The sequence below is a fragment of the Monopterus albus genome, unplaced genomic scaffold, assembly GCF_001952655.1.
Source record: "Monopterus albus unplaced genomic scaffold, M_albus_1.0 scaffold3.1, whole genome shotgun sequence".
Classification (NCBI taxonomy): domain Eukaryota; kingdom Metazoa; phylum Chordata; class Actinopteri; order Synbranchiformes; family Synbranchidae; genus Monopterus; species Monopterus albus.
The window spans coordinates 6539381-6566905 of NW_018127883.1; the positions used below are offsets into that span (position 1 = coordinate 6539381).

Below are 27525 nucleotides of genomic sequence, written 5' to 3' on the forward strand. Positions count from 1 at the left end.
GAACTTCAGTTCATCATAGGTGCTGAAGCAGCAGTCAACTAGAATTTGACAGACAACTTTTATATTGTAGCCTATGTTGGAGCTGGAGGGTCTGCTGCCAATTTGCAGCCATGGATAAAGAGGCTCAACTTAAAACCTGCACACAGAACCACAGGAAACCAGCTGCTGTAAGCATATCCTCAAAACCTACACACTTAATGAAGCAACTACAGCTTTTCAGGTGTTTGCTGTGTTGGATGTATTTTGTCATTTAGTCAAATATTTTAATGATAAACTGAGTTGAGGTCTTAATGGGACTTCATTTTATACTAGGAATATCATGACTTTTTTTTTAAATTGCATTGACGCTTCACTGAGCTCTTCCAAGGGAAAAAACCCCACACACATTTCAATAAAAAATATGCTGTAGCGTCATTGCCGACAAATCTTGGATGAGATACCATTATACATGACATTTGTTTTAACATGCCTGGAAAACCAGGTGGGTGGGGTTTACATCATTATGTATGGTCAGATAAGTTGCTAGACACAAGTACACCAAAGTATATTTTTACATACTTTTCCTGTAATAGGCCTTTTTTCACATATTCAAGCAGGAAAGGTACAGATTTAAGTAATAAAATAAATAATGGCTGGACTTCTTTTAGCTGCTTCATTTAATTTTAGAGTTCTGGTTCACATTGGCTCACTGTCATTACATACTGGGACACTTGAACTATGTTTGATGTTATTAGTAGCACCTGTGCTTTTCCTGCTATGATCAGTATAGAGTACTATCTGCTGTGTAAAAGGCCTCCTGTAAATCTGAGTATATTCTACTATGTATGACCGTAATATACAGCACTGTGCAAAACTGCACTCAAACACTATTTTTTTTTCCTTCAGCCAACAGTGAAACGATGCATTTTAGAATACAGAGTTTGGGAAGACATGGTTTGTGGTATGACATAGTGCAGCCCGTGGGCAATAAAAACTTGAATGTTTTGTTATTTTGGTGCCTCTGCTTGTTCAAGGTGACGTTGTCGGTAGCGCAACCATTTTGGTATTTATTCTAATAAGTGTGCTTTATTGACCAATGGCAGTGCTACTCAGATAATCCTCCGCCAATCAACAGGCGACGCTATGACTCACCAAATAAGGAGAGACAGCACCAAATAAGGAAACATTGTATCTCTTTATAAGGAGGGAAGTAGTTCCTCGGTTGTAATATTACTCCGATGTAGCAAACGCTGTTTTAAAAAGAGATGTTTATATGCGTTTCTGATCCATAAAGAGATAAACGGTGTGGTATTGATGAGGTGCGATGAGCATATAAATATCGACGGGCCTACAGCGGCGTTATTTTCGGTTTACAATGCGGACTACGCGACATGGCGGAGCAACATCGAGGGCGCTCTGCGCGTTTTCCTTTTTGAGAAAGTGTTCAGAGTTTTGGAAATAGAGGAGGAGGGTGAGCTAAACTGAGCCGGGTTTGAAGGGTCTTGAAAGCAGCATCACTTTCCGAAGTTTGTCTCGGTAATTTCCTGGCGTTTCCAAACAGTCATTTAGCCTGCTTTGTTTACATTTTGTAGCCCGGTCGTGTATGCGTTTTATCAGTAACTTACGACACAGCGCGCTCCAGCTTTTTGGCTGGTATTTAGTGACTCTGTCAACTTAATAGGATGTTGCCAAGCCAGGCTGGATCGGCACCATCTGGAAACGGGTCAGCTATAGCCAGGGGTACCACAGGACACAGTTCGGGGGTTGCCGGCAGCGGGATCCGTCCCGTTTTGGTCAGAGCAGGGCAAGCTTTACCGGGGGTCAGCGAGAGCGCTGGTGCTGCCGGGCGGCAGGGGGACAGAGACGCCGTCGGGATGCTTGGGGCTAATGGTCCAGGGGGTCCGCGGGGTGCGAGACCGGGGAACGGGACGGGAGTGACCCCTTTGCATACCGCTGTCCAGGGCAGCATGGTGGGGTTAAACACGGGAGTGGTATTGGCTCATGGAGCCCGGTTCGACCCGGACAGAGAGACTGCTCCTCTGTGCAGCGGCTCGGATAATGACTCGGACTCCGGAGATGATGATGACCCAGTGGGTTCACTCGGGGACAGCAGGAGAGGGGTGAAACGGGAGAGAGGGGAGATGGAAGCTGCGGTGACTGGGCAGGAGGTGGGACTACCTCCCGGAGGTTACGGCATGGTGCCCGGAGGGGTCGCCGGGGCAAAGCCGGGAAAGAAGACACGTGGGCGCGTAAAGATAAAGATGGAGTTTATTGACAACAAGTTGAGACGGTACACCACTTTTAGCAAGAGGAAGACGGGCATAATGAAAAAGGTGGGTCAGGTGGTTACCTTTGGCTCTCTTCCAGCTTTTGGATGGGAGTGTCACATAGATGTTGCTGGGCCTAGATACTGCAGTATAACATGTTGCATTCGTTTAATTAACAGTGAGGTTGATTGCACTTTAATCACTTGTAGGCTACAGACGTGACACCTGCGGTAAAATGTTTGTGGTAATTATAATTATAGACACTGTATTTTATCTGGAGGCTACTGACCTGCAGCAGCTTAATCTGATTTCACTTTCTTTCCTAGACAAAAACAATTGTGGCACAAACTGACCCACCGGATGTCAGGAACTCAAAGCATTTGACAGGCGATGGGCTTTAAATAGACTTGAGCAAATGACGGTTCTATTTATGACCCCCTACCCCCACACCCCTAAAAAAAAAAACACGCACACACAAATTTCTAGAAAACAAAAGACCCATTCCTTCATGGACCCTTGCAAACTTATGTGAGTGACTTGCACGTTCATACACTGACCTACAGGCTGAGAAGTGTTGGAAGTGGTTCCCATCATTAGCCCTCAGTGCACAGGCTGCTCCCTCTGTCACTGTAAAGTGGGACTTTGGTTGCAGGCAGCAGCCATGTGGTGGTGAGCAGCAGCAGGCTGGAGGTGCCAGCAGCTGACTAAACTACAGATCAGACCACACACTCAAACAGAAGACAGAGTCTGGTCAGTGTCTGTGCATACGTTATGGCGGTGTACAGTACATTGTGATACAGGCGTCCAGTGATGACTTGTATTGGTTTCAGGTATTATTATTACGATGTGTGGCACATCATTGACATTAAAGACAGAACTTGCTCCATAGTAGTCTTAATTGCTTCCATTACTGTCTACTAAGGTTAGTACCAATGCAATATGTCACTGCAATGCACAACTCAGCTACACAATTGCTGCCATGATAAAGTATTGCTATGTGGCATTTGCCATCATAACATCTAAAGTAGATTTTTTTTTTTTTTGAGACGAGGTCAGCTGCTGAGCACAGGCACAGCAGTAGTTTTGCTGTGGACATAGTCATTTTTCATTACGACTTTAACTTGTAAGCCTTGTTTTACTGTAGGTCAAGAGTTTTCATTTGTCTTGTTAGTTCCAAGCGCTCGTACAGTGGACAATGTTGTTTCTTTCTTTTTGTAAATGTATCTAGACTGTTGTCGTGGAAACTGAGGTGTCTTTTATGTAGGCTCTTGGCAACATGAACACTATTTGACACACTGGGGCATGAGAGATTTTTTGAAAATGTTGCCTACACATCAGCCATCACAGAAATTGACAGGTGGGTGGAGTGGGAAGATTCATAGTAGAATGGTCTCAAATTGGTTTCTAGGATGAGTCTTTCATTTTAAAGGATGTGGTTACTGAAGCGGCTATGTTCTCCCCACATATGTATCTTAGATGACATTAACACTTGCACAATACAGCATTACCTCTGTAGCACAGGATTACTCAATTAATACTGCTGGTTCCTTTTTTAGTTCTGTTATTTGTACAGAAAAAGGAATGGTCCCATTCTTATGGCAGACGTGTTGATTTGTCATAGCAGTGAAAGCACAGGGGTAACTAATATAAATCCATTCACCTTAGGTGTCCCACTAAGTCATGTAAGTGTGCCAACATGCATGATTACAGTGCTCTGGCTCACCTAGATGAAATGCTGCCATTATTAAACTGTACTGCCATGACATATAGTACTAAAGGACTGTCTTAATTAATACAGGTTAACTCACTGAAAATGAATTAGCCACAATTTTTGGTAGTTGATTGGTCTTCAGACCAATTCACTGGCTCTAGTTTTTCTAATGTGTATTATTCTAAAATTAGTATGTTGAACAGTCAAAACCAGTGATCTGAGGAAGCTACCTTGGGCTCCAGGAACGTTCAATGAACATTTTATTTACTTAGCCAAAAAAAAAAAAAAACATGATTATTGGCTTCTAGGACTGCAACTAATTATTAGTTGAGACTAAGGTGACTTTTCTAATAACTTGTGTTGGAGAAATCCCAAAGATATGCAGTTAATATTGATATAAAACAGCGAAGCACCAAATCTTCACATTTGAGAAGCTGTAACAAGCAACTGTTTGGTATTGTTGACTTATAATTGTCTTGGAAAAATTATAAGATCATCAAAATTGTTGTTCTGTTGATCAACTGATCGATTTTGAGGCTAATTGTTTCAACATTACTTACAATTTTTGACTCTGCACCTCTTCATCAACACTGATGACCTTGCTTCAGGTCAGTCCAATAGATTTAAACTTGCAACTGTGTACACACAAGGCTAACATTGGGACTGATACTCTAGCTGAGAGCAGACAACAACCAGGCAAAACCTGAAAAATAGACAAAGCTTTTTTTGTTATTTTTGTGCTGTAGAATTACAGACAAGTGACAAATTAGAGGAAAAACCGGAGTAAATGAGTGATTTCTTCCAGGATGACAGTTCCCCAGTCCATAGGATGCAAGGAGTCACTGAATGCTTTGAATATAATAATGATGTTAATCATGTGCTGTGACCTTCACAGTCACCAGATCTCAGCCCAGCTGAACACCTCTGGGAGAGTTTGGACTGATGTCTCCACCACCATTATCAAAACACCACCTGAAGGAATATCTTTTGAAAGAACAGCTTTCATCCGCCAGTAGAGTCCAGACACTTGGAAAGTCAATGCCAAGGAGCACTGAAGCTGATCTGGGGGGCATGTGGTGGCTCAGCACCTTATGGAGACACTTTATGTTGGCTTTTCCTTTCATTTGTCACCTGTCTGTACATATGTAGATGTTCTTGTCTGTGTTTTTCATGCCTTCTTTATTTGATATATAGACTTTTTGCATGGCAAAGGAACCAATTACAGTCAGAGTTGACCCCCCACACACCCTGCGCTCATTAATATTTATGAGAAAATCAGCAGAGCGAGGAGACTTATTAAAGCATTGTGTAGGTCTAGTTGGTGATGCCACCTAGCACACTTTAGTTGACAAATTAGTCCTTTTCTGTCTTGGATGTTGGCCAAACATCAGACTTTGTAGCTCCTGCATGGCTAATCAAGGGCAATGGTTGTGGAAGAGGATGACTGTAGCTGTGTAGTTTATTACCTGCTCTTGTAAGGCTGCATTAGCAGTGGGTGTGGTGAAGTGTACAACAAGCCACAGGGTCCAGAAGTTCTCCACTGAAATAAAGTGTAGCTCGAGCTGCTATAGTAATGGTGTGTCACACTGTTTCTGTGCTCTCTCCTCATGTTGTTGCACAAAAGACAATTATATGGTGTGCTTCAGCTATCATGTACCCAGATAGAGAGGACTGGGCTGATAAGGTTCATAATGAGCAGAGCAGGATGGAATGAATGCTTGGCTTTATAACAGCTCAATAAAATCTTTTAATTTGAATGTGATTCCTCTCCTCCTCCTCCTTACATTGTTATGCTCCAACTTAGTGGCTCATCTATCAACTAGCTCAGGCTGCACTGTGTTCACCAAGGTGATGGTAATGGCACTGTGCCTTCACAGCACCAGAAGCATCCTCCACATAACTGATGACTCATTTAGATAAAAAGGCTTTCTCAGGAGTGCAGCTCCTTGTGCATTTGGTCGTCGGTGTTGGACTGACTTGAATGTCATTGTGCTTTTCCTTCATGTTGGCGAGTTTCAGTGTGAGTGTCTGCATGCTGTATATTGAAGGAGAGGACAGGCAGTGTGTGATGATGGCCTTGCGTTTCATAGCCAGTTACTTCAGCGTGTTGAGGATGATTCCTCTTGTCCTCTGTCAGGACTGGGTTACTACTACTGCCCCTGCCTATGCAAGCAGTCCCCTGCTGCAATCAGTCTCTCAGCTGTATCACGCTCTCTCTCTATTCTGGGAGCCTTGTCTCGATTGTTATTTTAGCTTCATTTGTGCTATACGTCAGAGTTCACTAGGGGTATTTTTAGATGCTAGTGTCTTCTTAGCTCAAGTATTTTTTTCCCAGCAGTTTATCTTAGGAATCCCTTATGTTCCCTCTAATATTGAGACTTTGTGTATGATATATGAAGGTAATCCAAGCCCCAACTTGAACCTTTCTCATGTTTGAATTCTATTTTGACTTCTTTCTGTCAAATACTTACATTTTCTTGTTTCTTTTTCCTAGGCCTATGAACTCTCCACCCTGACAGGAACCCAGGTTCTGTTGCTTGTGGCCAGCGAAACAGGTCACGTCTACACATTTGCCACTCGCAAACTCCAGCCCATGATCACCAGTGAAACGGGCAAAGCTCTGATTCAGACATGTCTCAACTCACCGGACTCGCCGCCACGCTCTGACCCCTCCATGGACCAGCGCATGAGTGCCACAGGCTTTGAGGAAACGGACCTCACCTACCAGGTGTCTGAGTCAGAGAGCATAGGTGACACAAAGGTGAGAATCAAGAAGTAGAAAGCTTAGCTGACTGTCCAAGCAGTCAGAACAAAAAGCGAGAAACCATTCCATCTCTTTTGGGAAGATAAAAGTAGAGGTACTCGAGTTAAAGTCTTTGTGACTCACTGACTGTCTGCTCTCTAATGGAAACATGAATTGCAGTGTGAACAAAAATAAATAAATCACCATAGAGAGTCACTAATGGATATAGTGGGAAATTTCTCCAGAAAGGGTAGACGAGCACATGAAGCAAGCAAATAAATCAAACCCACAAGCAGCTGCAGAAAATAATCTTTGTCCTGTTGTAAACAGATTTGTGAACTTTTGCCTCAGGCCTCTGATTTCGGCTTGTGGTTTGGTTCTGACCAAGTAATTTTTTAATTAAGCAAAAAAGTCCTTGTGCTTTTTCAAAGAGCTGTAGACTGAAGGGAGAGCCAGATGTGGAGTATTACCCTGCTCTGCTAAAGGGAGCTGTATACACGTTACCTTTCTGAGCTCTCATCCAGAAAAACCTTGTAACACTCAGAGATAAATCGCAGCAAGTCTGGCTTGTGTTAGGATGAGAAACATACAGCCTGCTATATTGAGGACGTTGCTGTTTATCTGTCTTATGGTCATGATCGTTCTGTGTTGTTGTGTACCTTATGTTCATCCCTAAAGCTGCAGTTTGCCTCCCTGTATTTTTTTTTTACCACATTGCTGCAAGTGAGAGTTGAAGCGAAACAATAAATCCATTAGAAGACACCCTTCACTGTCCTCACCTTTGTGCAGTCACATGCAGAGATTCCCTCCACTGTTTACACAGCTTAAGTATACTCCCTTGAAGACGGATACTGCCAGGCGTGTTTGCCTGCGTGCTGCTTTTACAGGGCACTAACTACGGTAACATGTACCATCCACCGTTGAGGATGGGGGCTAAGCCAGTCTCATGCCCGCTCTGCTCATTGATAAAAATTGGATTCTGCCTCTGTTGCCATATATGGTATGGTTTCCCTGCCTGCTCTCTTGGCCGAGGCCCCTCACATTCCTTATAAGCTGCAGCTGTCTTTGGAGTCCTGTGATCCCCCCCACTCATTTAGTGATATGGAGGGGAGGTATGGATGTAGATATGAACGGGTGGAATGGAAACATTTGTGCGATACTTAATGTCCCATGTCATGTATATTTAGGAGGCTGGCAGTGACACTGTGACCTCTGCTCTGCTGCGGTTGTGAGTGTGGGATACCAGTGTGGGGTCCTTGTGAACACTGTTCACACGAGGAACCACTAGATAATGCAACCTGGTGATCTACATCAGGATCAGCACTGTTATGGCTGGGACATGTCAGGTGGTTTATGGAGACCTGGATTTTGAGGGATCATTTCTGTGCAGTAAATCTATTCCATGGTTGCTGTATGGACCTTTGCAGCGTCTGGACACTATTCATCAAGAGACTAGTATGTCATACATACATTCTGCACTAGTCTAAACAGTTAAGAGTTTGCAGTGGCTGTTGGGGTAATTGGAGGATATTTTAGAGAAGCAAAAGACTGAGGCTTAGCAGATAAGTGAAGTTGACATGATTTGGAGCTTTATGCGTTGCTCATAAAATCATCTGACAGTAGAAATTCTGTAGCGTATAATGCTTTTGCAGGATTTAAAAAAATCTGAACAAGTGGAGGAATATTAAAACACCTGCCACAGCATTGGTAGTTGTTTAATCATTAACTTTTTCTCTTGAAGGAATAGTTCAGCATTTTTGGGAAATACATTCTCCACGTTGCCTGGGTTTATACCACTCTTGTCTGTCCGTTCAATATCTGTTAGCTTGGCTTAGCATAAAGACTGCAAACAGTCGAACCAGTTTGAACCAGTGCAGACTCCAGGAAGGAAGTTGTAGGACTGTTTTGCGGCTGGGAGAGGTAACTTCTCACAGACTCCGCTGGATGCCTGACATCACGCTGATGATAAAGACTCCATGGAGTCACTGTGCCCAGCCTATAAATATTCCATCACATAAATACCCCCCCACCCCCCACCCCGTAACACCACAACATGTTGTTTTTACACTTCAGGTTTAATACAGGGTATTCAAATCATGTTAATGAGCTGTAGAGGTGCTATAGGTGGGGCCCTGTTACCTTTGGACAGAGCTGTTTCCAGTCTTTTTGCCTAGCTATCCAGCTGCTGTCTGTAGACCCAGACAGTGGAATCAATCTTCTCATTTAAGTCGAGGCAAAAAAGCAAATAAGTGCATTTCTTAAAAGGTTAGTTTTTCATAGTATCTAATACTGTGAATCACTAGTACAGTGGAGTTTATGTTTAAGTAATTAATATTAAAATCAGGTTTTGGTCTAGAGTGGCTGAAGAGATTTTTTTTTTCCAAATAAGTGATTAACAGTTCCCTTCATAAGGGAGCACTCCCTACACCATAATGGACAAATGCATCACTAGCTGGGCTGTCATTCATCCATGCTTCTGAATTTCAGTGTAGGAAAACATGCCAGCTGCTGCTGAAATGATATCAAATGAGTTTCTGAATAAAAATTAAGGTAAAAAATGGGCCATGTAGTTTAAGAGTCACGCTTCGCACCGCCCCACAACTACTGGCTTTGTGTGAGTGAGTGTTTGTTAAGGAGTAAGACTTTGAAAAGGCAGTGAGTCATATTGTCATGTAATCATCTGCTGATGGCTCTCATGCATATCTAGCCTGGCTGAATCGATTCTTGAGTTACCAGACCTCAATCTGGCACTAAAAACTAAGATCATAATGAAGAGTGCCTTTAACTGAGCAGAAAGCAGTGTTAAGATGATAAGACATTAAATTTAAGGTGTGTGACTCACTTTATGTCTGGGGAGTCCATGCTTTTCTATTGCTCTCTCAGCAAACACGTAAAACAAATAATTGGAAGGTAACGAGTTTAAGGCTGTTCTCCAGGGTTGTATGAAGGCATTTTGGGAAAGATAATGTCTGATTTAGAGGTGAAAGGTAAAAGATGGTAGACTTGTCCTTACTGATCTTATGCAGCGCCCCTGAAACGAGCTCTGGGTTGTTCATGTCTGATTTTTAATACCAGACGTGTCTACAGTGCAGATGTTTTAATGCTTTTTGGGTTATTTTTGGAAGGGAATGGCAAATCCCACAAGTCGGGTTTGCTCAGAGGACCCGTCTTAGCGCTGAGTTCTCAGTATCACGGTCTCCTCTGGTTTTCCCCTCCTCCCTCCCCTCACTTTCCCTCCTTGTCGCTCTGTCTTTCCCTGCTGCTCTGGCTGTCACTGCTGTTGATGTTGTAAACCTGGTGAAGTTTATTTGTTGCTCTGCTCATCACTACAGATCATATTTCTTTTGCCGCTGTAATGCTGCAAGTAACGCTGACCAAAAAAAAAAAAAAGTAACTAGACTAGACTGTGGCCACTGTCCTGCCCAGCAGCTGACATGTTTGTTTTTCTTGTGTTTCTCAGCTCTATAGACATCAGGCAGCAGATTTGACAGCCTCATTATTCATATAGCAAGTCTATAAATGTGCATGAATTGGGTTTTTGTCTCCAAAGAGAAATTCAACCAATTTGATGATCAATTCAGAGTCTGGGGGACTGTACTTTTAAAACTTTTTTTTAACAGTTATCTTTAGTTTTCCTGTTTTAACCAAGGTTGCAAGGGCAGAACAGTGACTTGAAGCAGGTGACGAGACAGAATCACTGATGTAATGGGAGGTTAATTTACTCAGATATTCACTCTCAGCATAAGACTGCTCCCAAACAGACTGAATGAAAAGCAAGGCAGCGGCAGTGCCATAGGGAATCTCACAGTGTCTGCAGCAAGAGCAGTGTGTTGGCTGTGTTTAAGGGGAAGGAAAGCAATGTTATGTCACCCCCCACCCCCTCTTCCACCCCCTTATTTTACACCAAGCAACTGGACAGGTCAACCGCCATTGGCTGCACCTCCTCTACTTGGGCTGCCTTGCCTTTTTTAGCAGTCCCAAATGGAGCTGCAAATTCCATGTTGCTGGCAGGGTGACAGACTGGGAGATGAGAGCCAGCAAATGGGAGATTAGACAAGGGCCAGCCACCAGTAAACTGCACAATGGGCTCTCAAGCCAACACTGGACTAGCCTATCAGTTGTCACCTTCAGTTTGGAGTGATTAATCCCTCATTTACAGGGAATCTTTGGTCTCCCTCTCTTTTAATTAGTCTTGTTTCCTCTTCCTTTAAAATGGTAAAATGGTATGATGTTGGCTTGTGTACAAGGAGAGGCTTTTATTCTTTTACCATATATAGAAGCCTTAGGAATATTGGAAACTAGCATATTAATAAAACTTGTGCCACATTTGTTTTAATAAATACTGTATGTATAAGGATTTCTCATATGGTCCCAGTGGCTATAGAAGGGACTTGATCTATTTGTTGCCGAATTAAAATAATGTCCCTCTCTAATAAAATGGATTACATAGCATGTAATGGCTTGGCTGTGCAATCTAGTCTGGAGGAGTTATTGCTTATTCCATGGAACCCAGCCCTCTGTTCACATGACAGTAAATTGTGACTTCATTAGCTACATGCCTCATTTTACTAAGTGGAGTGTTTCCCCAGGTCAGCCCCTGGATAGAATTTATTTATTGATGTTTCCCAATACGTGGAAAGCATTAGTGAGGTCGGCATGAAGACACAAAGGGAATGTGAAAAATTTCAAGTCAACTTTTGTGAGTTTAGAAACTTGAATCTCTTCATTTCATCTCAGGCCGATACAAATATTTATGGTCATAATTCAGAGTAGGCCTTTGTCCAGAATATGTTCTGCACACTGACAGAACAACAAAAGGGGTTTTTCCCATTATAGGAAGCTGTCGAAACGTGTTGAGTCAAGTAACCCTCAACATGGGTTCTGTGTTTGTTTACAGTATAGCCTGCCCGCTTTGGAGGTGCGTTCTGGGAACTAAATTTCAGCACCCCTCAGTAGGTAGTACTAAAATCAGGTACCAAGATCGTGAGGGGGTGTGTACGTGCAGAGTGGTCACCGGTGATTAGTTAAATGTCCTTAAGCATTAGCATTACAAGCACCATGTGTAAACACACCTCTGGCTGCATGTGAGAGGGGAGCAGCACCTCCCTCCCTCTAAGCAGAGACTGACAGAGAGAAAAAGAAAACAAACAAAGAAAAACAAAGCAGAACGGTCCGCATCATCCTCGGAGGCTATGCTTGGTGATGGTTAAGGGAAGTACGGGGTATACCACTCGTTGGGTTCCAGTAGTGGAAACGCAGCATAAGAGGCTCTTCAGATGCCAAAAAACAAAACTTATTAAATGTTTTACAAGTGATGAAGTGGAAAAATTGTGAAAGCTTTGGTCAAAAGACCATTGTCGGCACAGCTTACAGACCCAGTCATTTTCCTTCATATATGGGAAATGTTTTTGGTGATACGCACCTGACGCATCTTCTGGAAGGCCTGGAATTAGGAGTGAAAACAATATGTGATCAGAACTTAGTATATCCAACTTATCAAACTTTCAACATGTAGAATGTATTATTAGAAATATATAACAGTAATATAGCCCCCGGAGGTATCTTTAAATTGCTCTTTTTGTCCAACCAAGAGTCCACAACAATCCCCTCAAAATAAGGGGATAATAAGAAAAATAAAAGCTGGAAATTCTCATAATTATGAAACTAAGTAAAATGTAGAATATTTGCTTATAAAGTGAGTTTAATTATCAGAGTATATGGCTTAAAAATAACTGATTTCTCAGCTCATTGTTTCAGGTTTAATATTGTGAATCATAAAGGTACTATTCAGATGTCCAGCATCTTCCTGAATGACAGTGAGAGTTGGGCCCCATTTTTATTGATGGACACAGTCTGATGTGTGTTAGAGGGTGCAGGAGATGGACAGGAGGAAATGACTACATCACAGCGGTGATTCTCTGCTCTCACTTCTGGTCTGAAGGAATGCATTACACCAGTGTAGCATATGTTTACTATGCACTGCCTTGACGCTGAACTAAAAGCTAGCACTGTTTATAGACACGAGACACATGGAGATGGTCAAACAAAGCAGTAGGTCAGTTTGACTCTTGGATTACCACGGAGGTTAGATAAAATAAGATAGCAGAAAGGTTAGACTGAAGCCAAACACTGTCCTCAATGCAGGATACATTTGCTGACAGCGAAACATTTATTTCCCCAGGGAGCAGTGGAATATGGAAAAGCTGGGACACAGTGACCTTGTCCCTTTAGTGAGCCATGGTGTCTTTTTAATAAACACAATGGTACTAGGTGAAGCATCTCTCTCCATTTACAGGAAAAGAGTTGTTTAGTGGTGACAACTGTTGAGTGTTCAGATGGCGATGTCTTTTTTACGTGGCCTGCTGCTGCCTCAGCTGGCGTGGGAAAGGTTAATTTCACCTCAGAGGTGCTCAGGTTTCCCGCCAGCTGTCAGTGCCCTCAGCTGTTTGTACCCTCGCCCCTGTCCTGTCCCTTGTCGCACTGTCCCAAACCTCACACAGACACGCTCTCTGCTACTTTTGCACTGGCTAAAATGCTGCCACACCACCGGGCTGATGCAAACGCTGTTACCTCTGTCGTGTACAACTGTTGTCTGCTATCTGCTTCTACCATTACTATCAAAAATATTTTTTTACCTGCTGTTGATGTAAAATAATATTTGTAACCCCTGTGCCACAGTACAGTGAGTAATCTCCATTTGTCTTGTTATTGAACTTCAATGAAACAACTCTCATTTTAATCTAAACCGGAGACTTTGGTGAGAATGAAAATGTGGCGACAGCTGCGTCACAGTCTGTCTGCAGTCGCTCTCTGATGAATGGCAGCGCTGATAGTGGCATAGTAAATGAATAATATGCAGATTGTTGTGCGAATTTATTCCGTTTTACTTTTTGGTTGAAAGGGCAGAACAGCTGTGAGTGCTCTGTGTCGCCCACTCCCTCCAACTTTCCAGCTGCTGTTTAACTAAAGAGGTAAAGGACCTTGGGCTGTCAGAGCCCCTCAGCTAGTTCGGAGCTGCACAAGCTAACTTATTGTGCAGCTCTGTGTAGTTGTGGTTTTGTATACTGTTGTTGCATCAGGACAGCTTGTATAAGGCAACACCTGCTTAGACATCTGTATGTCATCAAGTCCAGAAGGCTCCAAGTTAACTGCAACACCCTCATTTTTAACTCATCAAATAAAAAAAGAATTTTAATTATTCCAGTGAGCCATGCTAGAGGACTAGCTTAAAGATTAAGATATGAGCAGGGTGCTATATGGCAGTCAGCCCTTACAATATCTCCATTTATGTGTTTGCATGGTAGTGTGTGGCTGGAAGGCCTTATCAGTGGAGTCTGTCCATACGGGATCGTCCACCTCTCACCTATGTAATCGGTCACATATAAAAACAAATAGTGCTTTTCTAAGAGAGGCCGGCTTAGCCTGCTTACTCATTGCCTTTGTATTAATGAATGTGACTTGTTCGGAAATCAAACACACCTTGCTCACTGGCTTGCTTATAGGAGGCCTTTCTGTTGTGACGTGTTTCCAGACACTAAACCTGGACCGTTCACTCACCTGCAATGTGATGAGCACTTTGCATCTGAGGCCCAGTTGCTTTTTCTCAGTTTGAGGCTGAATCCTCCAAAGGATGCAGCCGCCAAAGCAATGTCCTTCAGAGGAGCCGGTGTGTCCAGGCTGCACCACAGCTAGAAACGAGTGCTTTTGAACTTGTAACATCAGATATCAATTGAGTAAAGCTTATCAACAAGAAGTTGCCCTCTAACAGCTCCCAAAGTGTAAATACTATTGGGAAACAGGGGTAAATTCCAGAGTGTGTAGCGTAGTTAATGGTAAATAGAGTAGTTTTCTGTATCGCCCAGTGATTAAAGGGATACGCTGGTGATTAAATTCTGTACTTCTGTGAAGCTGGGGAATCGTCAAGCCAGCAGACAAGGCAAGGAACCCTGACTTTTAGTCCTTAGTATGGGTCAAGCCCCAGTAAGACAGGGTCCTACATTTCCTGTGCATGCATACAAACAAAAGCATCATTTTATTAGACCCTCCCTGTGCTCATCTTTCAGATTCCACACCTCCAGTTTGTAACACAAACTGTTAAAAATGTAAAGCCTTAGTTCTTATCATATTCTATTAAATGCCAAGTCTCATAAGTAGTTCCGTAAAATATGTTGTCTTAATCTCAAAGCCCACACAGATATATACTTAAAAAATATATATATATATAGTAGACTGGTTGCGTCATCCAAATTCAGACAAAAGAAAACTGCATATCTTGGCCACATCTGGAAAAGCCTTGGAAATGGGACAGGATGTGACTTTACAGATGTAGGGAATTGGCAGTTGCAGCCACAGAAACAATAGTGTTGTGTTGAACTTAAATGCAGCTACCTTTGTTACTTCAAGGCCTCCCCCACTTTGTCTCATTTCATGTTTTAAATTTTTTGTTGTGTTTTAGCAAGCATGTACTTGATTCATATGACACCTGGGAACATTCTGCCTCTTATCCATCACAGCCCTCTGTTTTCAATCATCTGGATTCAAATCCTGAGAAAACATTGAACCCACGTAGATATTCAATCTCTTCCATTGCTCTTAACGTGCAGGTTTGTTGCCATTCTGCTGTTACATATTATTAGTGTCATGTGATAAGTGTCTGTACAAGTGCGTAGAAACAGACATGGTGGTTTTAGATGTGCTTTATAGTTCTCAGCCTAACGCCTACCCTGCTCCTATCATACAGCCCACTCACCAAACATCCTGCTCTGCTGCTCAGTGGAGGTTCACATGAGCGTGCGTTGTGATGCTATGTCTTTCCCCCCCCCCCCTTTTCCCTCTCTTCTTTTTTTTTGTCACACCATCTCATCCTGCTGCTTTCTACCCCTTTTACTGAGGCGGTGTGTTACATGGTCACATAGTTGTCATAGTAACTCAACATAATACAAGGACAGAAATGATGTTTTTGTTCCACCTCGGTAGAGTCTGATCGAGCAGTGGCTGGACTGTAATAGAAGGATAAGCAGGTATAAATAATGAATAGGTGATGTTTCATAAAGGACTCACATCTGTCTTTCTCTCCCAGGCATCATGTATTATGGAGTAGCATTTCAATAGAATTTGAAATGTTTCCCACTTAGTGTTACGTCACCATCTTACACTGATTCCTACATTGTGTTGAAAACTGAGATTTTTTTTTCTCCAACTTAAATGCAACAAATTGCTCTTCTTGTAGTCGAAAATGGAACACATCATTGAAACTAATGCGACACTGCTTTAGTATTGTACATATGGATGCAGTTAGAGGGATCCTGGTCTGTTTCTTTAGCTTGTTTATGTCATTTGTCCCAAGACTATTAAATTGCACTCTGGTTTCTGTCAGCCATTCACTGATCCCTGCAAATACTGCAGGTTTTAAAGCCCCATTAACGGTGTTGTTTTAGGTGTTCTGGTGTGAAACTCTTCTGTTGTTGCTTTTGCAGATTCAGGATTCGGTGGGGGATTTTTATTTCCAGCAGAGTAGAGCAAGTGTGAGTGCATCAACATGGAATAGTAGCTATTCCCAGGTAGTCAAAAATAGCATCTTGAAGGGGCACTCCAACTTTACACATCAAGTTAAAATTACTCATCACTATAACCCTGATGTCATCAGAGTTGCCTTGGATTTGGGTTGAGACTTTGAGTTTTTGTCAGAAAGCCTGTTTCAGTCTGGAGATGGGGGGGTTGAACAGTGAAGGCAATTATCAAGCCTAACACAAAACACTACCGAGTTGCATTATGAGAGTAATAGTTTTTGGAGTTTGGCCCATGAGCTCATGAATTTGTAATACTAAACCACTGGCATATAAATCAACTCCTTCTTCCTTGTTAGAATCCAGCGCTCACTGAAGATCATCACATGATCTGCTCACAGTGTTTGCTTTCTCCCATAGGAAACGCTCAAGCCGACGTTCACGGTAGCCAGTCTGCCAGGCACTCCCAGCAGTGCCCAGTCCACAGTACCCACCACCTCCACCACCATGCAGGTGAGCAGTGGACCTTCATTTCCCATCACCAACTACCTGGCACCCATCTCAGCGAGCAGCAACATCAGCGCCAACGGTACTGTCCTCAAGACGGCCGGCAGCTCCACAGGGGTCATGCAGCTGCCCAGTGGCTTCACTTTCATGCCTGGTATGTAGGGATGCAAAACATGGGGGGTCTTATCCTCTCTTACAAATCCTAATTCTTTTCTTTATGGTTTGTTTGTCTTAACCTCACCCTTTAGAATTAACATGACACTTCTGCAGACCTTCATGTTTTGTTAATGGCGGCGTGTTGTCTAGCTTGTTAGCTGATTAGAATTTGAATGGCATCGCCCCGTGACCTCAGCCATCCTTTCAGGGTGGTCATGCCTCTCACTCTGAGCTGCTCACATCACACAACGGCCCTTCATAACCAGTCACCAACGCTCGGCTCCCTCAGGGTTTACAAAGCCCTCCAGTATCGAGGGAAGCCACGTCTATTGGCAAGTGGACCTGCCTTTAATTGTCACTGGGGGACAGGAATAATTAAGTGAGAGGGACACAATAGACTTGGCATAAGGGCTGACAAACGTGGCCCATAATTAGTCATGAATATTCAATGAAGGATCAGTGGCTTGTGCTGAAACTATAATTGAGGTATACTGTGTGGAGCCGGCGCTTTGTGACAGAGTGGTCCTGAACTAGACATGACCCTTCATTATGGAGGCCTTCACAGACACACACTGAACCACATGGGATCTCTGCTGCACCAACTCAGTGAGGACTTTGGGTCTGCAGACAGCAGGCCCTGATCTGTTTCTAAATTGTAATGAATAACTGCACTTCCTTTTCATAGCAGATGTGCTGGAAAGTACTGAGGAGCAGCCTGGGGATTCCAGGAGGTCATGATCTCCCCAAAGACCTGAGGAGTATTTGAATTTCATGATGAATTAATGAAATGGTCATCTGTTAAAAAAAAAGTTCAGTGGAACAGCTATTTAGACTGTAAAGGCACGTTGGCACAGTCTTTTCTGCAGGTGGTTGTTATTATTACCTTGTATACAAGAGTCTGAATTGCAGTGTGAAGATGAACGGGTTCGGTGCTTGTGAGTGTTATCTTTTCTCAGTACTGGCGGTAATGTCACCAGTTAGTTGTAGCGGCGTGTTGGTTATTTGCACTCGGCCACCACTGAACGGACAGCCACGATGCCCACTAATGGGTCAAGGCAGGCAGCGTCACTGCCCCTTTCTCCCTTTTAATTCTGCAACCTTCTTTCACCTCCTCCGTCTTCCCTCACTCTGTTGCACTCTTTCTTGCTAGCTTGCTCCCTCTCTCCTCTTCACCACCTGTCTGGCACATAGCAGCAGTGCCAGGTGGAACAACACATCCTCCCACACTAAACCCTCCTCAGCTGACATCTTGAAAGGGCCTGCCCACCCTGCTGCAGCAACTGTCTGTATGACCAAATGTGAGGGTGTAACTCTCGAGTCATGTTCTGCCATTTGTTAAGAAAAAACAAATGAACGCTGCAACATCATGCACAGTTTGAAAAGAACGGTGGGGTTCATTTGGGCAGCACAAATCACAGTCTGCCACTGATTTCAGGCTGTTCCACTCATCGACTGGAGGTGTCGCTACAGTGTCAACAAACATTGCGATGCACCAACAAAACCATGTCCACGTGAACATGTTGTAAACAATGCACCATTTAAAATATTTTAAAAATGGACTTTGAATATTTTATGATGAACAAAAAATGCACCCAACATGTTTGTGAAACTCCAGTGATACACACAATGTGTTTTGGTGAAATGGTGAATGTAAACAACTTCTGTTTGTTTACAAGAAAACACCACAGGGCACAGTTGATATCAGTTAGTCTCATTAAAATCACTCAGACAGCTGCATGCTTTGTTGTGCAGCACTCTGGTTTTCGGGCTTATATCACATCACATTTTTGATTAGAACATCAATAAATGTATAAAATAATGTGGTGTGAACATGGCACCTCTTGCTAAGCAGGATACATTTGCTGTCTTGGGCGGTGGAAGGCTGTTGCCAAGTGATTTCTCAAACAGCAAGTTGTTTGTAGAAATGTACTCTGGCTGGAGTGACTAGCACTTTTTCGCTTTGTCATTCTGTGCTATCCTTTCACACTTGGTGAAAGCTGGTGTGTGTGTATGTGTGTGCCCCTCCAGCAGGCACTCCTCTCCCCCCTGGCACCCCCACCATTCCTCTGAGCCAGCTGCAGCAGCACTCCCTGGCCCTCCAGGGGCAGCACGGTCAGGCTCTGGCCGCCGCCTCACAGCCACAGCAGGCACAGCAGGCTGTCTTCCGCTTCCCTGCTGCTGTCTCCCTCACAGGTGACCTGCTCTGCATGCTGCCACCAATGTGCTGTCTTTTACTAATTATAATTGTATCACTTAGTGTGAGAATTACTAATGCTGCTTGCATGACCACACCTTCTGCCAGCAGTAAGGCCAATACTACTAGTGCTACTGTACGCCGGCCCCACTGCTACACTACACACACCCCTGCCGCAACTACCGCTCTTGCCTGTGTTGGGTGTATGATGACTTACTGCAGCTGCTGTATGCACTCTGTGTCTGTAGGAGCGGGGGTTCCCCAGCAGCTCCAGGCAATCCAGGTCCACCCCAACACCCAGTCCTCCTCCAACGACAGCAGCCCCGAGATCTCCCACACCTCGACAAACTCCACAGGTAGGCCGCCTCTCTTGTCTGGTCTCCTTTAGTTTGGATTTAGGTTTCCTAAACACCATCCTGGGTGAGGATTTATAGATGTTCTTAGACAACCATGTAATCTAATGATGGCATACAGTAGCATGTTTCACCTGTATATAAACCCATCATCAGACATCGAGCTTCATCTAAAAATGAAACTCTGTGGCATCTCGATGAGTGTACATGGGCTCCTCTTGTCTGTTGCTGTTCTACTTTGTGCCTGTCATTGGTAGATTATTTTTTTATTCTGCTCTTGTTGGGACAAAGTTGTGTTCCCAAGGAAAGGGTTATTGAGCTACTACACACTGGAAAAAGTAGTAGTTGAATTAGATTGATATTAAGCGCCATCTGCTGGCCAATATGTGCACACATCTCTTGTGATGTTTTCCCTTCCTTCTTCTCCCAGCAACTATCGTCACCTCGTCCGTGCCAACATCTGTGGCGGGTCACATGATGTACCCAAGTCCCCACACAGTGATGTACACCTCCACGCCGGCGCTGGCTGACGGGGGGCTGGCTGTGCTCAACGCCTTCTCCCAGGGCACCTCAGCCATGCAGGTGTCTCACGCTCAGGCCCAAGACACAGGTGAGACATCGATCAACACACAAAGACAGAAATCATGTGTAACAACAACAACAGTATTTCCCAATAATGATGAGAACCCTGGAAGTCCCCTGCTGACGGCAAACCATGTGTTCTTCTCAGGTGCTGTCCCTCAGGTGTTCCTCACAGCACCTCCAGGCACGGTGCAGATCCCCATCCCAGCAGTGCAGCTACACCCAGTACGGCAAGATCTGCATTTTACAAGTGAAACTCTCATATTCCCTATGCAACCAGCATGTCATGTGACCTCACTAATGCATCCTAACAGAGCACTCAGAGGCCACAGGGCTGGAACCTGTTACCTCAGTTGGCATCTTGTTTTACCTGTGATTTGCAGCAAAATACACATGCACAAAACACAACTGTTACACAGCATGGAAATTAATAGTTTGTTTTTATTCACCTTATAAAAAAATCCAGTCTTATAAGGGAAATGTTTTTATGCAAGTTAGTTTAAAATAAGTTGGTATCTTGGTTATATGCTTCTGGAAAAATCTTGCAGAACTGTAGGCTTTGTTTAGTGTATGCTTTTATAAACACACCTGTCCTGTTAGTCTACATTGCACACTACAGTGTGTGATCTCACTTCCTGATAAACTGTGTGCAGTGTAGCAGGGTGTGATGTGAGGACTTGTGACTGGCTGTTCGGCCCTGTGCTCCCTGCTGACATCGCTGTGATTGTGTTCTAGATGGTGATTGGGCAGCAGTCGAGTGGCAGCAGCAGTAACTTGACGGAGCTCCAGGTGGTCAACCTGGACGCAGCGCACACCTCAAAGAGTGACTGACAGCTGGAGCTGTATATAACATGGTAGACCCAAGGACAGAGACTGACTGATATCACTATTTATTGATGCCTTCCTAGAGTTTCATAACACACTTCTGAATGTGACTTTAAAGTACATATACACACAAACAAGGGCATATGTGTGGCTGACCCTTATACAGTATGTTTTAGTATATGATTATAAATGCATAGGAAGTATCACTACATTCTTCATCAGAACCTATTTTCTATGCTGTTAGATGGTGTTATTTTTTTGTGTGCACGTGCTTTTTGAAGATGTGTAATTAAATGTACACACGCACTGCAAGGTGCCACAGCTTCACACCAGCCAAAGAGACATTTGTTTGTCTGAATGTTCCAGTGTGAGCAGTTTGTGCACAAGCCTGTGTCGGTGCACAATTTGGGGTTTGTAAATGGGCTTTATTGACTTAAAAATTGAAAATGTACATAGTTTTTTTTTTAAAAAATTGGTAACTTGTATTTTTAGCCTGGTTTAGTTTGTGCAACAGCATGTAGTTTTTTATGTAGTGATTTTGTATGTACATGAAAACGATTTGCATAAACAATTTACATGTATATGTAAATTAATTTAATATCCCATCATGTGTTGATATACTGTCATGCCGTTGGGAGTTCTCACTACAAGATGGAGAAAGAACGCTGGATGTTTTTCTACATTTTTTGATTGTGCTATTTGAAGGACTCCTGTCAGACAGCATCAAGTAGCTGGGTCGGGAACTTTAAGATTTTTATGATTTACTTTAAACGTATTCTTTGCTTTAGCTGGGAAGATTTAACACAGCTAATGGTGTGATCATTTTGCATGTGAGGCTTCCTCATTCAGCTCTGATCAGGCACTGAGTGTTGAAATGGTTAAAACTATGTTCTCTGTGTTCACCCACAGAATTCGAACCTTTCTGAAACTTAACTGTCACACAGTTAACCTAAAGATTATATTTAAAGTGACACAGACCAGATTTGATCACTTATTTTGAAATGTGTGACTTGTTTCTCTGGGTACAAACCAGAGTGATTAACAGGCTTTCATGATATCGGATACGTTGTCTGATTTGTTTCGGTAGCGATCCGTTGTAAACCTGTCACTCTGATCGGCCTTTGCACTGCAGAATGTTAATTATGTGATGCTGTTAACAGACCTGAGTCACATCTCATGTATAATAAGACACTGTATGGACTTGGCAATTCCACTATAAGACTGCATTCAAAAGCATTCGTGTTTCCTTGTATAGAAGCGCCTGGCGTTATTCAGTGAAGTCTGAATGCTGTAGTGTTATAACAATTACTATGAATATTTTTGTAAGAATAAGGATGTTTTATGGCGGGAGCGTCTTCAGGTCCTGTAAAATGTTAATATACCTGAGCTGACTACACGTTCAGTATGCACCTCAGCAATCATTAAGAATGAGAAAGCATTATTAGTCAGCCTTCTTTCTGCACCATAGTGCCTCTTCTCCATGGCTGATGTCTAAATCATAGCAAGTTGAAGGGAAATGGGGGATTTACTTAGGACTCCAGACTAGCTCACCTGACTTCGGACCTGACATACAATCCTTTGCGGTGCCTGGGGAGTGAGATTTTTGACTCATTTCTAGAGAATTAGCTGGATGACTGAGCATGGCAGGTCTGAAGCCAAAGAGAATCTGACAAAGGATCAAGCACCCACACTCTTTGCTGTTTAGTTATTCACTGGTTAGAGAGGTCATTTTCACGCTCGCTGTTCTCCGGTCTGTTCCTGTACATGCTGTCATGTCATCCTGCAGGCTTGTCTGCAGAAGACTAGTACAAGTTAAAGACATAACTCACCCATATTATTTGGTGGTTATAGTGAGGGTTATTCAGAAGTATCATTTTTAAATGAGATTATTGAACAGTCTGTGGTTTTCACCTTGTCACTGAAAGAAATTGTGTATTTTTGTTGTACAGACATTTTATAATAAAAACAGTGAACTGCTCAAAGAATGACCACATCTCCCGCTGAAGAACTTTTTTAATAGGGCCATAGCAGGTTAAAACTATACTGTCCTGAATGAAACCTAACATCTCTATAACAGCAGTGATGAACAGAAGATGGCTGATGAGGAATAAATGAACCATAAATGCTCCTGAGTCCACAAGAGACTTGAAGCGATGGCTTCTGATTTCTCTAAGAAGCACTGGGAGGCAGGAGGAGCGAGCATGCACCTTACCTTAATGTTTCAATTATCCATTGCACAATCACAGAATCAAACTGGCCATGACTCAGAAGTAAGAGAGAAAGTCATTTCACAGCAGAGGGAGGAAAGCAGCGAACATGATACAGTGACTGGTTGAAGCCAACACAAGAAAAGAAATCATTTGGTATCAGATTTTCGACTACAGAGTCCTGTATATCTTCACAAACCAAACCAAGTCAATGGAACACAAGCGACAGAAGCATAATAAGATCACAACAAACAGCAGTGAAGCAGAAAACTCCCTAGACACTGATTCTAGGAGTCCTCAGAGATCCACAGTGAGAAGTAAGGCATCATGTCTCCCTGTCAGTGTCTTCTAACAACAAAGTGCTGACAGCTAAGAAATAGTCACAGATGGCTGCACTGCCTTTTTTTCCACTTCGACAATGAAAAATGATGTACAAGCATGCGTTTACACCAGGTAGCATATCTCTATTGCTATTGTAGACATGCAATATACAACTGTACAGGAAACGTTGGTGCTGATTAAAAAATGCATGATTGACAATTTAAAAAACATTTCCCATTAAAATAGAAATGTACAGCCTGAACTTTTGGTTTATGAAACAAAAAAGTCTTTTCGCTGTGTATATTTACAGTATGAACAAGGAAAACACAATGTGCAAATCTGATTCCATGCAAGCAGTTGCATAATGGGGCTTGGGTATTCAAGTGAGGGGTTCGAGGTGGGACTAGAAGACGAAGGGCAAAAACAAGAACAGAGACGATACCAAAACTAACTCAATATCAAACATGTCAACCAATCGACCCATTCACGCTTGGAACACAAGATAAGAACAGAAGTCATATCAAGGAGCATCTGAATGAATCACTGACCCGCGAGGTGACTGGAAGTTACCAACACCCTCCACAGATGTCCAGGCAATAGACAACCAGACACCCAGTTCCAACAACACACAGCACCATGAATACATTTACTCGTCATTAAAGATCAGGATGAAAAAGTAATACTGTTAGTAAACACAGAACCTCATAAGAAGTGATGAGAACATATGGAGAAACACGGAGCTCTCAGGATGCTGTAAGCCAGTGGTTTCCAAACTGGGGGTCTGGGCCCTGCCAAAGGCCTATGAGCTAATTAACAAGATCAGAAGATGATGTTTGTCTTTTCAGATTTTCTTGAAATCTTTACTTTTTCTTGTGAATTACTGGATCACTTCAAATAAAAATCTCAGAAGTTTAAAACTGTAACTATATACATCCAGGGAGACTTAGTTGGGGAACCACAGCTAAAAGATGCAGTATGTCTGGAGTTAGTGGACACTGTTCAATAAAGTCAGGAATTTTGCTCCTCTCCCATCAATAAAGCAAACCAATTACTGGAAACAGTGGGTGTGGAGAACAAAAACTCACACGGAATCACAAACAAGACGCCTCTTTCCACAAATGCCAACTTGACATTTCTCAAAAGCCAACCAACAAAAGCACGAATAAACCTGATTAATGTAACGAGTGCAAAGCAATGACATCTATGTGCAAATTCACATAACTTGCAAAATTTACCATTTAACAAAACATGATGGATGGTGACATCTTTGGGTGATGGTAATTACAGATGAGCTTTGTACTTTAAGTACGTAAAGACAAAATGAGGACAAAGTAAACAGCATCTGTTCAGTCATGACTATTATACATTTGTTTTATCTTTAGTTTAAAAGGCAACCTTAAAGCAAAGAAATAAATAAGAAGACTTGGCTTTTAAAAGACGAGTGACGTATTGTAACTACAGGTACATACAAGGACTCAAGGTAGTGGGCATTTTTTCTCTATAGCATCTTGTCTTCAAACAGACAACAGGTTTGGGGTTAAGATAAAAATGTTTCAAAAGGAAACAATTATCTAACTGAAAAGTGTGATTCCACACTAAGGCAGTGATGTTTACAAATGGGTGATAATGGGACAGAAGATAAATACACACACCTCCTTTTCTCCTTAACATAATAATTACAGGCCTGTCGTCTTTACCCTGGTGAGAAGCAAAGATGGAGGAGGGGCAGTGAGAGAACCTGAAGAGGCTGAGAAGAGACCAGTGAACATCTGCACCTCTGTTCTCGTCCTCTTGCTCCTCTGCTGGCAAGGCAGTGCCTGAGCTCTGACCTGCTCAAAGACAGTTTTCTGGTGGAGTCCAAGAGGCCATAAAAGGGAGAGCAGTGAAACCTGTCCATGTGGTCTTTAACAGTCTTGCAGGGATGAGCAGTTAGTGGTGATATTTTGCTGACCCTGTGCCACCGGAACAACCACACCCCAGTTTTATTCTGACCTGTCTGCCTGGCCAAGGTGGCTGGATGAACAGCCGGAGGGATCACGGTGAGGATGCCGCCGCTGCGTGGTATTTAACAAAAGCTATGGCTGCCAGCTCTTTGCAGAACTCCTCCAGCACGATCACCCCCTCCAGCAGTGTCATGTGGTCGATACTAAAAGAGGAGAAATAGATTAAAACCTGCATCCGCAAAAGCAAGCACAGAAGAGAAGCACACTGAACCATGTGGAGGTACACACTTGATGCCCTCTGGCTCTAAACCTAACAATCTCTTCCTCACGAGCCGCAGTCTGGGGGTGAAGTCTGGGATGCGGTGAATCCTCAACATGAGATCTCCCACCACCTAACACAGACAGGGACATAAAGCACTTAGAACAGCACTGCTTCAGTCCCTGCACAGCAGTGCAACACCAGGGAATCATTACTGCACTCAATGCAGGCATTACTGTAATCACCATAAACAAACAAGATCACAAACAAGAAAATTAGCTGCTTCCACCAGCCTCCTCCAAACAGCTGTTTACACTGTGTGTGCCACTGCGACAGATTTCAAAGAAAAGAACTCCTGATTCACAGAACAAAATAGTGTGGATCACTGGGAAGCAAGATTTGGAGCAACAACCATGATGATTTGGCTGTGTGCTGTCAGTGAAGGCTCAGACAACCAGAGGACTTACTCTGACGATGACGGAGAACAGAGACCTGCAGCCAGGGGCCAGGTTGATGTAAGGATCCAGCAGGTACTCGTGCAGGTGGGGGTGTGGTAACACGGACAGCTTAGACAGCACTGCGGTCACCTGCAGGTTGACTTCGTAGGGCTGGAGGACAGTAAGAAATGTGAGGAGAGTTCTACAGTCATGGCCAAAAATATTGGCGCCCCTGCGTTTCTGTCAGGTAACACACCACTTCTCCCAGAAAAGTGTTGCAATCACACATTTTTTGGTATTCTCATGTTTATTTCTTTTGTTTGCATTGAAACAACACAAAAAAGCTGAGGAAAAAAAGCCAAAGCTGATACATTCCACACTAAACTCTAAAAATGAACACCTTTTCAAAATCATCAGAAATAGTTCAATTTCAAGCATGTGACTCTCCTTTAATTTGTAATGAAACACCTGTAGCAGCCAACTGGTGCTGGCAATGCAGAAATCAGATGGTGTTATTTGTTTTTGTGTGCACTTTAATTTTGAGTCACTGAAAATCAAACTGATTTGGTTCTTTAAAAACAAACAGGATTTTTGTGAAAATCAATAAATGGAGAAATTGCAGTTCTTAATTGAGCTTAAATAAAATTCTGTGTTGATTTGCATGGAGCAACCTTAATTTATTTACTGGAATCTGGTACATGTCAAGCCAGGTTAGCCAGTTTAGGAGTAATCTCTCAAAACCTCGCATTGGAAACATGCCATTTAAAAGTTATCATCTATCTAGTAAAAGGCTGTTTCATTTGAACTCAAGCAGTCTGCCTGTTCCATTTGCTCCATTTATCTGATTAGCACCAGAGTTGCATTTGTGATTTCCAAAAGAGTGCTTTTATCAGGCTCATGCACTAGTGGAACAGTGCAACAGACATTTTTTACAGTAAAGCAGTCAGTTGTTCTGAATGATGCCAGTATTACCGCTGCTGTTTACTATATGGCGGAACAAACTGACCTGATCTAGGATGCGACCCATCCTGTCAAAGAGAACCTTGAGGAAGTGACCCTCGAAGAATGGGATGTCCAAATTACACTTCTCCAAAGGCTTTGGATTTCCCCTCCAGTCCCACTGCTGGCAGACCCCACAGTAATCCCTGAACTGGGAAGAATAACGAGGAAACAGAAGTGACAGTGTTTAAGAAACAGCCTCTGTTAAAAAAAGACACACTGCATTTTCATCTTGTGAAGATTTGTCCAGTGTATCAGAAGCCTTCCAACAGAGTGAGGCCTTACCTGTCTGTGTGCATCTCTGAGGTAGGTGTCGTAGCCTGTGCCTTCTACATGGTAAGACGACTTGGCCTCATCGGGCACCAAACACAGGAAGCTGCACACATAACAATTTAACAGTGAGAGCTTTAAAAAGAAGGCAGGCAGGGCAACATCTCTTCTGTTGTATCAGGAGTAGACTGTGCACCTGTTGACAATCTTGTGGACTTCTGTCTTCCCGTCAGACTTTGAGTGGTCAGGACTCCGCGGCGGGGAGG

At 43.1% G+C, this 27525-nt stretch overlaps 2 protein-coding genes across 8 annotated transcripts in view; one reads left to right on the forward strand and one right to left on the reverse strand.

The window, feature by feature from the left end:
• On the forward strand, positions 1-23105 carry srfb (serum response factor b). Of its 6 annotated transcripts, none has more exons than XM_020597567.1 (8): positions 1-167; positions 6452-6718; positions 16627-16867; positions 18898-19062; positions 19312-19419; positions 19847-20026; positions 20147-20223; positions 20734-23105. In XM_020597567.1, exons 1-8 carry the CDS (start codon positions 111-113, stop codon positions 20827-20829), a joined length of 1191 nt encoding a protein of 396 aa, XP_020453223.1. In that variant the 5' UTR covers positions 1-110; the 3' UTR covers positions 20830-23105. The 6 variants fall into 6 exon arrangements, with proteins under 6 accessions (XP_020453223.1, XP_020453205.1, XP_020453187.1 ...); XM_020597549.1 differs by lacking the exon at positions 1-167 and adding an exon at positions 1155-2312 and having other exon boundaries at positions 20147-20248; XM_020597531.1 differs by lacking the exon at positions 1-167 and adding an exon at positions 1157-2312.
• fhip2a (FHF complex subunit HOOK interacting protein 2) overlaps positions 22819-27525 on the reverse strand; it is a 13180-nt gene continuing 8473 nt past the window's right edge. For both annotated transcript variants that reach the window (XM_020597511.1, XM_020597519.1), the window contains exons 16-18: positions 26021-26161; positions 25583-25686; positions 22819-25497 (exon numbers count right to left, since the gene is read on the reverse strand). In XM_020597511.1, coding sequence (XP_020453167.1) covers positions 25386-25497; positions 25583-25686; positions 26021-26161 — 357 coding nt within the window. In that variant the 3' untranslated portion in view covers positions 22819-25385. The remainder of the gene's footprint in view (positions 25498-25582; positions 25687-26020; positions 26162-27525) is intronic.

Bases quoted from the DNA above. Each gene is read 5' to 3' on its own strand.
- srfb (XM_020597531.1), top strand. From the start codon at position 1,662: ATGTTGCCAAGCCAGGCTGGATCGGCACCATCTGGAAACGGGTCAGCT. The intron at 16,868-18,897 runs GTATGTAGGGAT...GTGCCCCTCCAG, and splicing joins TGGCTTCACTTTCATGCCTG to CAGGCACTCCTCTCCCCCCT. The intron at 19,063-19,311 runs GTGACCTGCTCT...CTGTGTCTGTAG, and splicing joins TGCTGCTGTCTCCCTCACAG to GAGCGGGGGTTCCCCAGCAG.